The sequence below is a fragment of the Mastigoproctus giganteus genome, chromosome 2, assembly GCF_048544385.1.
Source record: "Mastigoproctus giganteus isolate SK-2022 chromosome 2, ASM4854438v1, whole genome shotgun sequence".
Classification (NCBI taxonomy): domain Eukaryota; kingdom Metazoa; phylum Arthropoda; class Arachnida; order Uropygi; family Thelyphonidae; genus Mastigoproctus; species Mastigoproctus giganteus.
In genome coordinates, this window is record NC_143576.1 from 142,494,656 (window position 1) to 142,511,851 (window position 17,196).

Consider the following 17,196-nt stretch of genomic DNA (forward strand, 5'->3'; position numbering starts at 1 on the left):
TTAGACGTTTTGAAGCGAATCGATTCCCGTCAACGACAAGCGGATGTGTGCCATAATTTAGGACACTGCAAGTTTAACTGTAAGAACAATTATAAAAAAATAAAGAATTAATTTTAGCAGCGGGAAAGATAGCTGTTCCACTGCAAGCAACTAGGGCTAGGCCAGCTATTAGGATTGAAATGGAAAAGACTTTAACTAATTTTATTGAAGATAAAGTTCAATGCAGAATTCAGTTAAGTTAAATATTATAAAAAAAAAAAAAAAAAAAAAAAAAAGAGAGAGAGATTAGCCAATATGATGATCTGAAGAAAACTCACCTGAAAAAAAAAAAAAAAAAAAAAAAATGTGGAACCATTTAAAACTGGTAAGGGCTGGTTGAATAGATTTAAAATCTAGGGAGAAGCCGCAAGTGCAGATCAAGGAGCCGAAACTTTCAAAAAAGAACTTGTTAAAATTATTGAAGAGGGATATTATGTGTTATACTTCCCAACAAGTTCATAACATAGATGAAGCAGGACTTTTGTGGAAATGAATGACTAAAAGAAGTTTCATATTGAAAGAAGCAAAAAAACATGCCAGGTTTCAAAGTGGCGAAGGATCGGGTGACTTCATTGTTGGGTGGTAACGCTGCAGGGGGGATTTAAAATTAATACCCCTTTTAGTTTATTTAGAAGAGGGCCAAAGTTCAACCCAAAATCGACACATTTTTCATGATTAAATTCATCAATTAAATTAAATCAATCAAAATCGATTTAGATCAATTAAATTCATGATTTTAATTGGAATTTTAAGTTTAATTTTGATACGTAAATAGTTGCCACATAATTATTAGCATTTTAGCATTAGCATTAGTAGAGGCATTTGATGCAAGAAAGCAAGCTTATGCAGCATCAGCCAAAAAAAAAAAAAAAAAAAAACCCCACTTCCACTTCACCCCTCTGTTCGTTCAAAATACCTGTCCAGCTGAGCCTTAAACTTATTTAGGCTATCAACCTCCACCACAAGGGATGGAAGTCTGTTCCACCAACCAACCACCCACTGGCTAAAGGCAAATTTCCGCACGTCTATCCTACATCTGTCTTTCCTCAGTTTGAATTTATGCCCTCTCAGGTGATTTTTCTGAGCTAGAGGAAGAATCCCATCAGCATTGAGCATGCTTAAACCATTCAAGGCTTTATACACCTCTATCAGATCACCTCGCTGGTGCCTAGTCTCCAGACACTGTAATTTGCAAAACTTAAGCCTTTCTTCGTAAGAGCACCCCTTTGTTCCATTCACTAATCTTGTTGCCCTTCTCTGTACTCGTTCCAGCAGCTCTACATCCTTCTTGAAATGAGGTCTCCAGACCTGTATACAGTACTCTAGGTGTGGCCTGACCATCGCCTTATACAATGGAATAATCACCTCCTTATCCCTGCTGGAAAAATTCCTGTATATCATTGACAATACTCCATGAGCTACTCTTGCAGCCCGTCTTGCAGCTTGCTCAGAGAACTTCATATCTGCCTGCACAACCACCCCCAAGTCCCTTTCATTCTCTACCACTGTCAGTGTAGTACCACAGAGTTGATACGTTGCTCTGGGGTTGCTGTTTCCCATGTGTAGTACTTTACATTTATCAATGTTAAACTTCATTTGCCACCTCTCAGCCCATCTGCTCAACCTTTCCAGATCCTGTTGCAGCAGCATAGTGTCAGTAGTGTCCTTGACAACCCTGCCAACCTTTGTATCGTCTGCAAACTTGGACATTAAGCCCGATATACCATCATCAATATCATTTATAAATACAGAAAACAATAATGGACCCAACACTGAGCCCTGAGGGACTCCACTAATAACATCAGTCCACGATGAGCAGTGTCCATTGATTACCACTCTCTGTCTTCTCCCCCTCAACCACCCCTTTATCCATAGCAGCAATTTGCCTCCAATGTCACACTGCTCCAATTTGTGTAGCAGTCTTCCATGTGCAACAGTATCAAAAGCCTTTCTAAGATCCAAGTATATAATATCAAAGTTATTCCCTGCATCCAGTTCTTTTGTGACTGCATCATAGTATCCAATCAAGTTGGTCAGGCAAGACTTCCCCTTAACAAAACCATGCTGTGTCTGAGCTATAACTGAAGTCTTGTCTAAATGATCCTGCAGTGCTTCTTTAACCAGTGCCTCCATTAATTTTCCTGGAACAGAAGTTAAGCTCACAGGTCTATAATTACTTGTGTCAGCCTTTGATCCTCCTTTGTGAATTGGGGTCACATTTGCACATTTCCAGTCTATGGGTACCTCCCCTGAGTCCAAGGAAGCTCTCATAATTATGGCTAAGGGTTTGCTTACTTCCTTTGCTGCCTCCTTTAATATAACTGGATAGATCCCATCCACCCCGGGTGCCTTTCTTGTGTTTATCTTCAACAGTTTCTCCTCCACTTTACTCCCAGTTATTTCAAGATTCTGTAGCTTACTGCTAGAGTTGAATACACCTCTGGCATTCCCCTCGCTGAATAACTCCTCATGTGTGAATGTCGATGCAAAATATTCATTTCTCGTAATCTGTCTTCGCCTGCCTAACCTCCTTTGTAACTTGGTTGCATATCAACTTGTATCTATCATAGGCTTCTGTGTCATGTGTTAATTTGTATGTATCCCATGCATTTTTCTTCTCTGCCATATGCCTCATTAGTTCATCTGACAACCATTTTGGCCTAAACCTTGAACAATATTTCTTAGTTGGTATGTAAAGCCTAGTAGCTTCCAAGATAAGTTCTTTGAATGCTTCCCATTTTGAATTTGCTGTTGGTAACATCATCAGTTGGTCCCACTGTATAGAATTTAAATACTGTCTCAGTCCATCGTAGTCGCCTTTACGGAAGCAATAACCCTTCCCTTTACCCCTAATGGTAGTTACCTCTTTGAGTAAATCCCACTTCAGCACACTGTGATCACTGCCACCTAGTGGTTCATTTATCTGCAGATTCTTAATGCATGAAGAATCATTGCTGATAATCAAATCAAGAGTATTACTCCCTCTAGTTGCCTCCCGAACATGCTGATGTAGAAAACAATCATCCAATAAATCCACAAAAGTCCTGCTAGTGTGTGAGTAACCAGCCCCCAAATTCCAGTCAATATCTGGGAAATTAAAATCTCCCATTATAAGACACTCTGATTTACTGGCCCACTCTATTTCCCTGTACAGTTCCTTATTATACTCATCAGAGTCATTAGGCCTATAGCACACTCCTACTCTCAATTTTGATCTCCCAATGTTTATGTCACACCAAACTGACTCCACACTGCACTGTCCAGCGATGTCGACTGGCTTCACTTCCTTGGTTTTTATGTGTTTCTTAACTAATAACATAACCCCTCCTCCCTTCCTATCCTGTCTATCCTTTCTGTAGACGTTGTACTCCCCAAATTGCAGTTCTGCATCCCTTATATCTGTGTGACACCACGTCTCTGATATCCCAACAATATCTGCCTTCGATGTTTTGAGCAAAACCTCAAATTCATCAAATTTATTTACTAAACTCCTAGCATTGGTGTACACACAAGTATACCTGCACCTGTTTCTATTCTTAGCTACCCTAACACAACCCATATGTTTACTTGTACCGCAATGGCTCCCAGCAGTCTCTGAAATACCATGCATCTTGTTTTTCAGGCTTCTGCTCATTCTAATAGAAGCAGTGCAAGAATCTCTTTCACCTCTGCCAGTGGCTACTGTCAATCTATTGGTCTTTGTCTCCCCCCAAGCTAGCAGTTTTCCGACCCACCTAACACTGCCTCGATAGCATCAGCAAATATTCTTGCACCCTTTCTATTTAAGTGTATCCCATCCCTGTAGAAGCAATCTCTCCTTATATACGTATGTAATGCAGAATATTTTATATGTACAAATATTTGAATATTAAATATTTTGACCGACATTTGTGCATCTCTTCACTACCGTTTATTATCGATTAGGAAATATCCTATGGCATTGACCGCAACTTACAAATACATATGTTACCTTATGGGAATGCGGAGCTCGCTTAGCGCGGATTCACTTAGCGCTCTGTTTTTCCGGAACGAATTATCAGCATTAAGCGAGGGTCACCTGTATTAAATTATAATAAAGAATATGTAATATTTGCTCACCTCTTTGACAGTGTAGTTGAAGAGCATTTTCCGTGACCATAGTGATAGTAGTACAGTAGTTGTTATTCAGTATCTGAAGGTAGAGGTGAAGGGGAATCCTCAGCTTCAGATTCTCCTGAAATGTTTCCAAATGGAGATACTGGTGTCATCTGTTTGCATGTAGATGGTTGAGATATACAAGTAGTTGGAGGTGAAGTTCGCTTAAAGAAAGCATCCAGTTCAGTTGTTTGCCATTCTGATGTTGTTTCTTAATAATAATCGCCCTCAACTGCCGAAAATTTTCATAGTAAGAAACGATTTCAGGGTCAGAAAACGTTTCTATGTAGTGGATGGCAATGTCCAAGAGATTTCTCGTTTCAATCAGTGTAGGCCATGCTGGTGTAATTTGCTCTTCCTCAATATCTTCTTCTTCTTCTTCTTTCCCTGCCTTGCCATATTGAACCTCACCCACAATTTCTTCTTTAGTGAGGACTTTATAGCCAGGATCATCTCCATCATTTTCAAGCCATTTCAGAACATCATCTTCAGTTGTTTCCTGGTTGCCAGTATTTACAAGGGTGTGCTGAAAGTCATTTGCCTCAAATCCTTCAAGATTCAATTCCAGTTCAATATTGTACAACTTCTTCCAACCATTTGCCAAAGTCATAGTCTTCATCTCCTTCTAAGTAGCTGCAAAGTTAAAGAGTGCAGGCTTAATGTTGTAGGCTCATAGATTCTGAAGTGTCCTGGCTCCTCTGGTCTTCTTCTGCATCTTCTTCATCCTCCAACACAACCATTACTTCTTCCAAAAAGTTCTTCTTACACAGCCTCTTGCAGGCTGCAATTATTCCCTGGTCCATTGGCTGAATAACTGAAGTTGTGTTAGGATGTAAAAAAAGACGTTTAATTCTGCCATCCTTACTAACTAACTTCTCAGCACTAGGATGAGCAGGGGCATTGTCAAGAAGCAACAACGCCTTTATATTATTGGGGGAAATTTTCAGAACATCTGTCTGGAAGTTCCTCACATCAGGGACAAAGTGGTTGAAGAACCGGTCAGAAAAAATCTCTGAAGTAAACCACACCTTCTTTGAGATGGTGTAAATAACAGGCAACTGATTCATAATGTCTTTAAGAGTGCATGGTTTCTTTGATTATCAAAACAATAATGGAAATAGGTAATTATTATTAATTAAAAATTAATAATAACACTGAAGTTTTGTATAACTTAAAAAAAATAATATGTACATTACTGTATTATTAGTCCGGTCCGTTAAATTCAAAATCCATTATATTGGGCCCCGTGAAATCAAGGGTTTACTGTACTGTCAAAGCTTGTAGCAGGACAAAACTCAGCAAAATATATACCAATTAGCAAAACAGATGAGTTTAAATTACCTGCCCAGTTATTTGGGCATTTTTTTATGATAATTTATTGGATTACACCGTTGGGCAAAGCAACCTGTACTGCACCCAGGAAGATATAAACCATTCCTGAGTTAGCCAGAAAAGAATTAGGGAAATTTCTAGGTACTGTCTTGTAGATGTCTGTGAGTAGCCTTCCAAGTTCACGCATGTATTGGTCAACAGAGGGCAGAGTACAATTGGTTGCAGATGTGATGACATGGGACTGATGGGAGGAAATCAAAAAGTATATCCACTTTAACAATAATGACTCACTATGATCCAAATAAGACAAGTTCTACCAACTTAGACCTCTTATTGATTCTCTACTCCCTATATTCCAGGCTCTAGTTAAAATACTGATGAATAGACTTCATCCTTCAAGGTCCAATCTGCTATAAAACACTAGATATCCAAAATATAGCTGTCTTATAAGTGTGCATACAGTGTTAATAATTATAAATCAACAGGGATTACCTTTATTTTTGATATAGGAAGCTTCTTTTCAAACTCTCCTAGTTGGAAAAGAAGCTTCCTATATCAACTCTCCTAAACTAGGAGAGTTTGAAAAGAAGCTTCCTACATCAAAAATAAAGGTAATCCCTGTTGATTTATAATATAATAGAATATAGGAATTATCGAGCACTTAATAGCTCTCAATTATCTAATCTATTAAAAGTGTTAATAATGTATGATACAAGTGGACTTGTCCATTATTTTGAAATTTACACTGATAAAATGAAGTGGTTCTTAGGGTATTGAATATTGTAGGAAGTGTAAATGTTCTGAAACTGTCTGAAATTGTTCAGGGTGGTTCCAATAATTTGTTAATCTTTGACAACTGGTTTTTATCACTGCAGTTATTTGTTTAGTTAGCAAAAAAAAAAGGGAAAGATTGCACTTGATACTCTTCAACAGAACTGCCTACAGAGAATCAATTTTAGTCTGGATAAAGATATGAAAAAAAAAAGGGAGTAGCAAAAGAAAAGAAAGTGATTACTGCCAGTACATTTGGCAGTGGCCACTGAACTATGTGGGTGAAAGGCAGGACAGATCTCTGAAAAGAAACGCATGTGAAGAGAGCCTTGCATTAATATCCTCTACAAGTTCGTGAGAGGTGTTAATGTTAACTAGATGCAGTAACAGCTTATTACTGCTTTGAAGTAAGTTAAAGAAATAATAATACCAAAAGATATTTTTTGACTCAGTGGCTTTCAACAGGTAGCTCCTTTATTGCCCCCATGAATCAGTGGGCATAGTGAAGAAGAGGCAGAAAGACCAATTATCATTCAAAACTTCGATAGCAGCAGCAGCAATACTTTGCACGAAACGAAAAGATATGCAAAAGAGAAAGAGAAGCTGCCCACCACCAACTATCTAAAGGAAGTTTTAAATGAAAAAACATCGTGGTCCAGCAAAATCAATACCAATTCAAGAATGGATGGAAGTGTTCATTCCCTCAGAGTTGAGGCTTCAAGGCAACAGTGCAGGTGGCCAATGGTGCAAAAGGCAGATTGTCTTCAAGTGCTCAAAGTGTAATGTCCACCTTTACCTAAATAAGAAGAAAAATTACTTTCTTGCCATCAGTGTTAGATTAATGTCAACTACCTTGTTTTACAAAAGTGCCAGTTGTTGTAAATTTGCATCAAAATGAAAGTAAAGTTAAGAAAACATATATCTTGCATTTTCTCACTCTGTACTTATTTGTTTTTTTTCATATACAGAGACATAAAATCATGTGTTTTTGTTTTTTTTTTTTTAAACAGAAAATAATTAGTATTAGTATTAGAAAAATGAGCAAGGAAGCAAGCTTATACAGCATTAGCCAAAATTGGTGATGGGGGGGGGGGGGGGGGGTAGCGATGAAAAAGATGAAAAAATTTTCACCATTTATTAATTCTGACATTTTTAAGGGGTTAGTCATGCTAAATTTGGATTAATATAAAATTTTAATAAATGTTTTTATCATACAATTGTGGTTATTTTAGGCTTTTGCCACTTAGTTATTATTGCTTATACACTAACAAGAAAATGGCTTATTACTTGTGGCTAGTAAAGTTTCTTTTAAAATACAGAAAGTAATCATTTTTAATAGCTAGAGGATTTGATTAATTCATGTTAATTTCATTTCAATGAAAGTAAAAACTGAATGATCAACTTTTATACTTGTGAAGTGCTCCTTTCCTTTTTTCCATTCATTCATCTGTGTGTTAGATGGAAGGCAATGACTGTATACTAATCATTAAAGTTTACAAACCTGATTTTCCAAAATAAACTTTTTTCTTCTCATTTGACACAGTTTTCCCCACATTTCTCTTTGTAAGCCTTCAGGACAATTTGTGAAATCATCCAGCTCAGCAAAGGCAACATTTAAGTCATCAGTGCTGACATTGTATGATCCCTGAGTGGTATGCATATAAGCTCTAAAATGAAATAAAGGCACATGAATAAGATAAGCACAAGATATGCAGATATTACTAAAGTACAACAGTTGTTTTTTTTATTCAAATGAAGCAAAGCAACTTTTGAATGTGAGTTGCCTAAAGCTGAGCTATTAGTAATTTGGCTCAAATTATGCACAGTGATAAATTATTTTTATTAGATATGAAAAAATGTTAATAGGCACACTGACAGGACAGTATGGATTTAGGCCTGGAAGTTCTTATGAGGGTGAACTCATTAATTTGGTCATGCACATCAAGACATTATATTTCAAGTATGAGCTAGTTATGTTTGTTGATTTTGAGGACACATTTGATTCTCTCAGGTGGGAGAATGCACTCAATTGACTTAGAAATGCAGGCTGTTCTCTCCAGCTTTATACTGGTCCCAAGTTAATTCTAGAACAGAAAGATTCTTGGCATCAGACTGTGTCCAGAGTGGTTACTTGAGAGTGTCCCCCAAGATATATTTTGGGGCCGTTGTTCGAAATATTGGGTCAAACAGTTGGTACTTAGATCACTTTGCCAATACTCACACTACAGCTATGCAGATAACCTCATCATCATGGTGGGTCCCTCTCTGTACTAGAATGTCACACAGAAATAGTTCTCAACAATCTATATGAATGGACTCAGTTGCAGTCTCAGATAGGGCTACAGTGGCCATAAACCCCAAAATAATGTGGATTTTTTTACTGCTACATCATGATTAAAGCTTAACGATTCTTTGAACACTGCTTCAGCTCCTTTAATTGCATTAGTTCCCCCATTAGAAAATTCTGGGCCTGCCATTGAATTGACATGCACACTAAAAGTTTCACCAAAACCAACATGATTGTTTTCAAGAATAAATTAAACTATAAAGGACCATCAAAAGTTAAAATCAATGGGCCAGAGGTTCCAATAGTAACAGAAATTATATATCTTGGCCTTATTATAGATTGACAAATTATATTTTACTGCTAAAGTTTAATTTGCCAAAGTTAAAAGATTTCCTGGAAAATTCTACATATTTATTACAATTCTGGTTTGGTTTGTTTGTTGTTGTTATTTGGTTTTTAGGAGCATTAGCAACTAAGGCCATATTTCTCCGGGGATATGCGGTGATCATTCCCTGACCTTTCCGCATCCTCCATATTTGGTGATCACGGGCTCGAACCCCGGTCTAATCAATAAGCGTGTGCTACGCACTGCTGCTCCTGCCCATCTGGCTACGGAGGCGCCTTCTGGTTTGGTCCCCTCTGACCATGTATAGTGCTGGATATGGTTCCATAGGGCTAAAAATATGACATTGCAATATACACTTCACACAATGCAGAGATTGATGTTACTTGCTATTTTTTGAGCCTGTAAGGTAGGCCCAACAATAGTGCTTCAAGTCCTGGGGTATTGCCACTAGACTTGCATCTAGTCTTTAAAGGTCTCAGTTATAAAAAAAAAAAAAAAAACAGTATAACTAAAAATATAAATTTTTTGTCGTATCAACACCAGAACAGTATAGAATCATTGCTGAAGTGATTTGATAAAGTTATGGAAAATTCTATGGAATACCTTGACAAAAGGGATTATTACAAGAAACTTTTCCAGATGTTACTTTTGCAGCTGATAAGAATAACAAAAAAAAAAGGTTCTTCCCTAAGATGTGCACTTCATATTTAATCACTGTAGATGGCTCTATTAAGGCTAAGTTGTATTACCTCAGAGTGGAAAGTTCAGATCTTTGTTCTTGCAACTCCAGAGGAGACTAAGAACTTCCTGTTATATCACAGTGATATAAGAGATTCTTTGTGACCATGTATAGACATTATACCTAGTAAAGAAAATTGTTTTTGGATAATCGGTGTTCTTTCTAAATCCTTCAAGAGTGTGCCTCTCAGGCTTTTCTAGAAGATCTTTAACCCATGCCACTGCCAATATTGCATCATCTAATAATGCAACTTCAAACAGCTCAATACCTTAACAATTCCAGTAACTTATATATGGACACAAATCTCCCGGACTGAACTTCTGAGCAGTTATCATCCAAAATAATTTAAACACGAGCTGACTCCAATTTTTACTTTTTCTTTTTGACTTTGGTTTTTTTATTATTATTATGTTATTAATAACAAATAATAATAATAATAATAATAATAATAAAACACAATACAATACAATATTTAATAATCTTCATCAAGTACATTACATCCTAAATTCATTAAGGATTGTAGAATCCTTATCAATAAGTTATTGTAATACAATTACTTGATAATAATAATAATAATAATGAGACTATGCCAATACAAAGAGAACTTCCAGATGAAAATAACAACTGAATCTTCAATTAAAACCAAAGAGCCTTCTACAGGAGTCTCAGAGAAGATAGAAATGGCCCACCACTTAAGCAGAAGATGATCGAGGAGTTCTGGGGAAACATATGGAGCAGTGAAATAAAACCTAACAACCGAACCCCCTGAATAGAACTAGAATGGAAGAAAACCAAGGATGTACAAGAGTTGAGAGAGAGATGGAGATTCAGGAAGAAGTACAACAGTCAGTCAGAACTCCTACAACTGGCGAACCCCTGGAATAGATAACGTCCACAACTGCTGGTACAAAAAGCTCACTTTAACACAGAAGCATGTAGCAGAGCAGTTCACCTGAATGAAAAGGCACCCAGAGTTTCTCACTAAAAAAAATCACAATCTGAAGGCTAAAGACCAAAATACAAGAAACCTGGTGAAATACAGGTCACAACAATATACAAGATCCTGACCAGCTGCATAACCAAGAAGATATCAGACCACTTGGAGAGCCCGAACATAATGGCCAAACAGCAGAAAGGATGCAAGCAGATGAGCAATTAACCATAGATGCCGCAGTTATAGAGCAAGCCTAAAAGAATTGCCACAACCTGTACACAGCCTATATCGATTACCACAAGACTTTCGACTCCGTGCCTCATTACAGGCTAACAGAGACACTGAAGACCTACAAAGTCAATACAACAGTGACAAACTTCCTAGAAACCATGGTGAAATGGAGTACTACCATCAAGGTCGAGAACATCAAAACCAGACTGATCCCCATCAGGAGAGGAATCTTTTAGGGAGATGACCTGAGTCCACTATGGTTCTGTCTAGTACTGAACCCACTATCCACCATGTTCAACAACAGCAAGTATAGATATAACCTCAAAGAAGTAGGAAAAACTTGTACACCCTCTCCTACCTTGTGTACACGGATGACATCAAGCTCTGATGTCATCTGACATGGCAACTGAGAAGCAACTCCAGCAACTACTCTGGGTCACCAAAGAATTCAGCAATGATATCAGGATGGAATTTGGTTTAGACCAGAGATCACCAATTAGCGGACTGCATTCCGCATCTGGATCACAAATTTTTTTTTTTTTTGCAGACCGCGAGGTAAATGAACCTAAATCATTAATTTAAATATACAGTCGGACCTCTGTTTAATGAAACTGCGAGGCATAATGTAAGTTATAATTGAACTTAGAAATCTTTATATTACTCCTTTGTACAGTAAAAGATACTGCGGACAGCTACCTAGCACACCACAATACAGTTTTGTCAGGTGCACACCACGTTTCATATTTCCCATGAAAATGCGAAGTTAGCTCCATGCTGTCGTCCATCACTGAGTCCACTGAATAAGGTATGTTTGTGTCAGATGACACCTGGGATTTCTCCCAACTCCGCGTGTGTTTCGCTGTATTGAGGACAGTACACTGTCAAGCCAGAGACTTGAAAGTGTGTGGGCTGTGTCTGTGCAGTGTGATATGTTGTGCCCATTGTTTATCCGGCTTATTGGCCCCCAGGCCCCTAGTGGGGCCCGACGTTGCCCATACCCTGCCATGTGGAGGCTAGCCGGGTGTATCCAGTATCACAACAAATTGCTCTGGCAGGTCCTGCCACCTAGTTTCCTGGGATTTCAGTGGCTAGGACTTATTTAAATAAAAAATAATAAAAAATAAAATAATAAAATAAAAAATAAATAAATAAAAAAAAATAAAAAATTGCGTTTGACATTAATGCTTAATGGGATTGCTGTTAGGAAATCGCTGGTTGGGGTTGAACGCTAAAGAGATGTGTTAAAGGCCAAATAGGTCGGGCAAAATTTTGATGTTATTAAATTTAGACATGTGAGGCTATATGCTAGATAAAAGCTAATAGTGTTAGTTGTCTTAGAGATTTACAGGAAACCAGCAGAATTTAGACGTTGATTAGAATTTGGCGGCATTGTTAAGGGTGTACTCGGTCGATTTAGTGAGAGAGGGAGGGAGACTGAAGACTGGGAGGAAAACAGATAGAAGAATAGGGACGATAGAGTAGGCATCCCTAAAGAGGTCAGTGGAGACGAACCCCACCAGGCGAAGTATGGGGTGTAGGCAGGGAGGAGAGGAGACAGAGATCCGTTTCCTCCCTCCTCTGCCTGTGGATGGGGTTTTAAAGGGAACCAGGTTAGAGTACCCAATTCAGATCGCCAATGGCGCATTGGCAGCAAAGCCGCAGAATGTCTTCGTCGGTGTCATGTCCAAGGAGTGTCGAATCCGGTATGAAGGTTAAGCTGCCCATCCCGCTCCGGGGGTGGGATATGTTAGCTGGCAGTGGGGAACCCATCAGGTGAGGGGGTGGGAGAGAGACACATTTACTTCATTCATAATCTGCATTCTCACTCTATTTGCATTCTTTTTTTTTTTTATTATTATTATTTTTTTTTATTTATTATTTTTTTTATTTTAATTTTTTATTATTTTTTTTAAGTACTTTTTTCTTATTTTATAATTTTTTTCCAAGTTTTTTATATATATATATATATATATATATTTTATTATTATTTTTTTTCACTCAACTCACTCATCTTTTTCTCACACACCAGGAGGGGATGCAATGATGTGTAGTGTAAATTTAAATACTAATTAAAACTAGGGTTAGTGTGTACTTAACTGTAGCATTCACGGTTTGTGTTCTTTTTCTCACACGCTTACACTTTTATTCAATCTTCTAGCTCTCATGTCATTTATTCGACTCTTACTTTCTGCACTGCACTCTCTGGGCACCTCAACTTACTGTAATTCTTCAGTTGTGGTGCAGGCCTAGCCGCAAGTTTTTTTTTTTTTTTTTGCAGGCCAGGGGAGAATGCAGTGATAGTGTTGATGTGGTTAGTAAATGTTTGTTGGTACAGTATATATAAAGTAATGTAAGTTATTTTTAACTTTGTATTCTTTCGGCCAATTACATTTGCTCTTCCACTCATTCCCATTCACTCTCTCTTTCCGTCATGCTAGGTCACTCTTTCTTTCACCAAAACTGCCATTTATTCCCTTTTACCATAATTCCTAGTTCACTCAGTTCCCAGCCTATTAATTGTCTTTCATTCTCATTCATTCATTCTACATTGCATCCCTTTGCTACTAGCCTACTGATATTTTCCAGCTAATCTGCTTCCCTGGCTACCTGTACATCTCCCTCCCCTACGTGGTTACTTATTTGGCATGGGGCCCCAGGTTCCTACACATGGCAGGGTAGTCCTGGGAAGGTTTGTCATGTCGGGTTTCTGTCAGGGTGCAGAATACTGCTATCCTGACAGTTTTTAAGTCATCGTCTGGGCGTGGTGGGAAACTTGGGCAATTTTACTATTGATTATTGTTTAATTGCTGAGGGGGCTGAATTGCCATTCTTTGCATTGCTCTGCGCATTTCGAATACTGTGTGAAAGATGTAAAAGCTTTATAGTTTTGCTCTTCTATGATGAACAGATGTTCTTCTCCCCTGGGAAGGGGACCAATCTGTGTTATTAGCTCTGTTCTGGGGATGTCATATATTATACATTCATATAGAATGTGTGCCCAGTCTTCACTTTCGCCACAGGTGCAGTTTGGGTCATCGGTCAGGCCTAAGGAGGTTAGTTTTGCCTTTAGGGAGCCTTGACCTGTCAATATAAATGTTGTAAAAAGTCCAGGGGTCACTGAATAGTGAAATTTGCTGAAGTTCGCAATTTAGTGGTTATCAAATACATGTTTTGTGCTGGTTATTGTACATATGGAATAATTTTTTAAAGCAGATAGACAGCAAAAGTATATTTACTTTCTATTTATTATAGATATTTGTAGCCCAAAATCAAGCAATACAGATAAAAAGAAAAGAAAAGTAGATGATGAAAACAGACAGTTTTCACCAGAGTGGACCAAGTTATACTGTTTTACACTTCCAAATAAAGAAGGAGCAATTCCAATGGATATAATTTGTCTTAAAACAGTTGCTGTTATTAAAAGTATTAATATGAAATGTCATTATGATATGAACCAATAATTGCAGGTGATCTGATTGAGGTGTATAAGGCCTTGAATGGGTTGAGCATGCTGAATTCTGATGGGATTCTTCCACTTGCTCAGATTACAAACCTGAGGGGGCTTAAATTAAAAATGAGGAAAGACAGTTGTAGAATAGATGTGTGGAAATGGTTTTATTTCGAAAGAATGTATGGTTCAACTGCCTCGTCAATGTTGACAGCATTCATAGAATCCCATTTTCAGCCACAAGCAACGTGAGAAATTCAGAAATATTAGCAGAAGAAATAAACAAATATGTCATGTTCAACTTTCTGAATATTATTATTTGACTCTTGATGAATCATGCAATATTAGCAATACTGCTCAAGAACTTATAATTATACAATTTTTGATGAAAAAAAGTGAGCAATACCGTGAACTCTTAACTGTGTTATCCCTTCAGGACTCATGAAGAAGACTTGTACAAGCCACTTACTGAATTTATGAATACCATTGATCTTGATATATCCAAGTTAATATCAATATGCACAGATGGTGCTCCTGCAATGATCTTCAAATAAAGAACTAATTCAAGATAACATAAATTTGTTCTGTTACCAATGCACAATTCACCAAACTGTCTTATGTTGCAAACTTATTAAAAATTTTGAAGACGTAATGCAAAAAGTGATTAAGATGATAAAGACGATAAAGATGATTAATTTTATTCGATCTACATCTTCACTTCATCATCAGCAATTGGAAGTGTTTCTTCAGGAAGTTGAAGCCAATTACAATGATATGCTTCCCCACAATAATGTGTGCTGACTTAGCAAGGGTGGTACTTTACAAAGACTGTGGTCAATTTGGAAAAAGTAAAATCATTTCTTTCTATTCCACAATTCCAGCAACAAGAAATCATCTAATTTTTCTTCAAGAAGATCCAAATTTATTTACTACTGCCTTCTTAACTGACATATTTACGTATTTTAACAATCTATACCAGAAATTACAAGGAAAAGACAAGGTTATTTCTGAATTGCTGTCAGTTGTACAATCATCTTGTAAAAAACTCAACACTGTCCTCTGATTTAAATGAGACTCTGTGCTTTCCATGTATGAAAGAAGTATTGACAGAAGAACCTAACACACAATTAGATAAAAGTGAATACAATAATTTTATACAAAAACTAAACCATGAATTCAACAAAAGGTTTGAGGATTTTAAAAAAATAAGAAAATTAACACAACTCTTCATATGTCCATTTTCATCTGAACCAAATGGGGAATGGACTAATGAAAATGGTTTAAAAGTAATAAAGCTGCACTGCAATTAGAAATGACTGATTTAAAAGAAGATTTTGCTTTGTAAGATAAAATGAATGAATTGAGTGTTTTGCAACAGTAGTGGGGAAAATATGTGCAACATGAAAAGTATCCTGAAATAAGGAAACCGCGTACTCAATTATGTACAATGTACAGATCAACATATACAGTAAACCCTCGATTTAATGGAGTAATGGGGAAAAGAGTGGTCCGTTAATGCCAAAAGTCCATTAAATCGAATGTAATCGTGGGGGGGGGGCTTTTTTATTGTTCTTAATGTAAAAAAAAAGCTTTACTACAATATACAGTACTGTACAATATAAAATTATAATATAGAATTTGTAATATTCTGTTATAAATATAAAATGTTGCAATTTGGCCTTTGATTTATGGATATCAGAAACAGTTTGTTTTTTTACGCCGTAAATTTCACAAACCTTGTTCTAATTTCTCAATTAGTTCTAATTTCTGTGCCACATTTAAGTTCACATGCTTTCTTTTAACTCCTATATCACTTGATGACATTTTAAATTGTAAGGATTGCAAAATTATTTAATAAATAAAGTCACAATTCAGAAATCACAGAAACATCCTGTATACAACCTGACACAACGATAGCTTGAGGCAGGCTGAGACTGAAACAAAGTGAGTCAGTAGACCTGCAGTTTAGTGTCCCAAGTCATGCTGAGCTAGCAAGTCGCTGCTTGCTCTCATATGTTATCTGTAATCTGGGAAACAACTATTTGAACACGTTTTCAGAAAGAATAAAAAAACAATTTCCTGAATTTGATTATAAAAATAAAAGTAGGTAATTATCAAAACAATAATGGAAATAGGTAATTATTATTAATTTTTAATTAATAATAAAACTTCAGTGTTATTATCAATTTTTAATTAATAATAAAGCTTCAGTGTTATTATTAATTTTTAATTAATAATGACACTGAAGTTTTGTATAACCTAAAAAAAAAATAATATCGTCGAGATTAACATGTACTTACTGTATTATTATTTGTCCAGTCCGTTAAATCCGAAATTTGTTATATTGGGATCCATTAAATCGAGAGTTTACTGTATATGTAAATCATGTTTTCAAAAATGAACTACCGTATTTCCCCATGTATAATACACACCTTTTTTCGAAAAATTTGGGGTCTAAAAACTGGGTGCGTCTTATACAGTGGTTGTAGATTTTTTTACTTGCATTTCCCGCTTTTTCGCGCTTGTTGTCTTTGCGCTGAATTGTTTCACACTTGTTACTGGTATATTAGGTTATGTTTTGCCACGTTCTGCCCAGAAATGGCTCAAAAAAGATTTTCGTACAGTGCTGAATTCAAGTTAAAAGTGATCCAGTTTGCAAAAGTGAATGGAAATCGTGCTGCTGAACGTAAGTTTGGTCCTCCTCCAACTGAGAAAACAATCCGAGACTGGCTACGGGAAGAAGAAACCCTACTGAAAACGCCACGGCAGAAGAAGGCCATAAGAGGAAAGTCAGCAAAATGGCCTGATTTAGAGAGGGAATTGAAGATATGGATTGTAGAGCAAAGGGCAATTGGAATTCCTGTGTCCACAAAGATGGTTCAGCATGAGGCAAGAAGAATTGCTGATGAAAAAGAAGTTATTGATTTCAAAGGAG

General features: G+C 36.9%; 1 protein-coding gene across 1 annotated transcript in view; it reads right to left on the reverse strand.

The window, feature by feature from the left end:
• LOC150089625 (cilia- and flagella-associated protein 43) overlaps nucleotides 1-17,196 on the reverse strand; it is a 302,046-nt gene that overhangs the window by 127,241 nt on the left and 157,609 nt on the right. Inside the window, exon 10 of the mRNA XM_090390054.1 lies at nucleotides 7,778-7,943. Within this exon, the coding sequence (XP_090246180.1) occupies nucleotides 7,778-7,943 (166 nt within the window). The remainder of the gene's footprint in view (nucleotides 1-7,777; nucleotides 7,944-17,196) is intronic.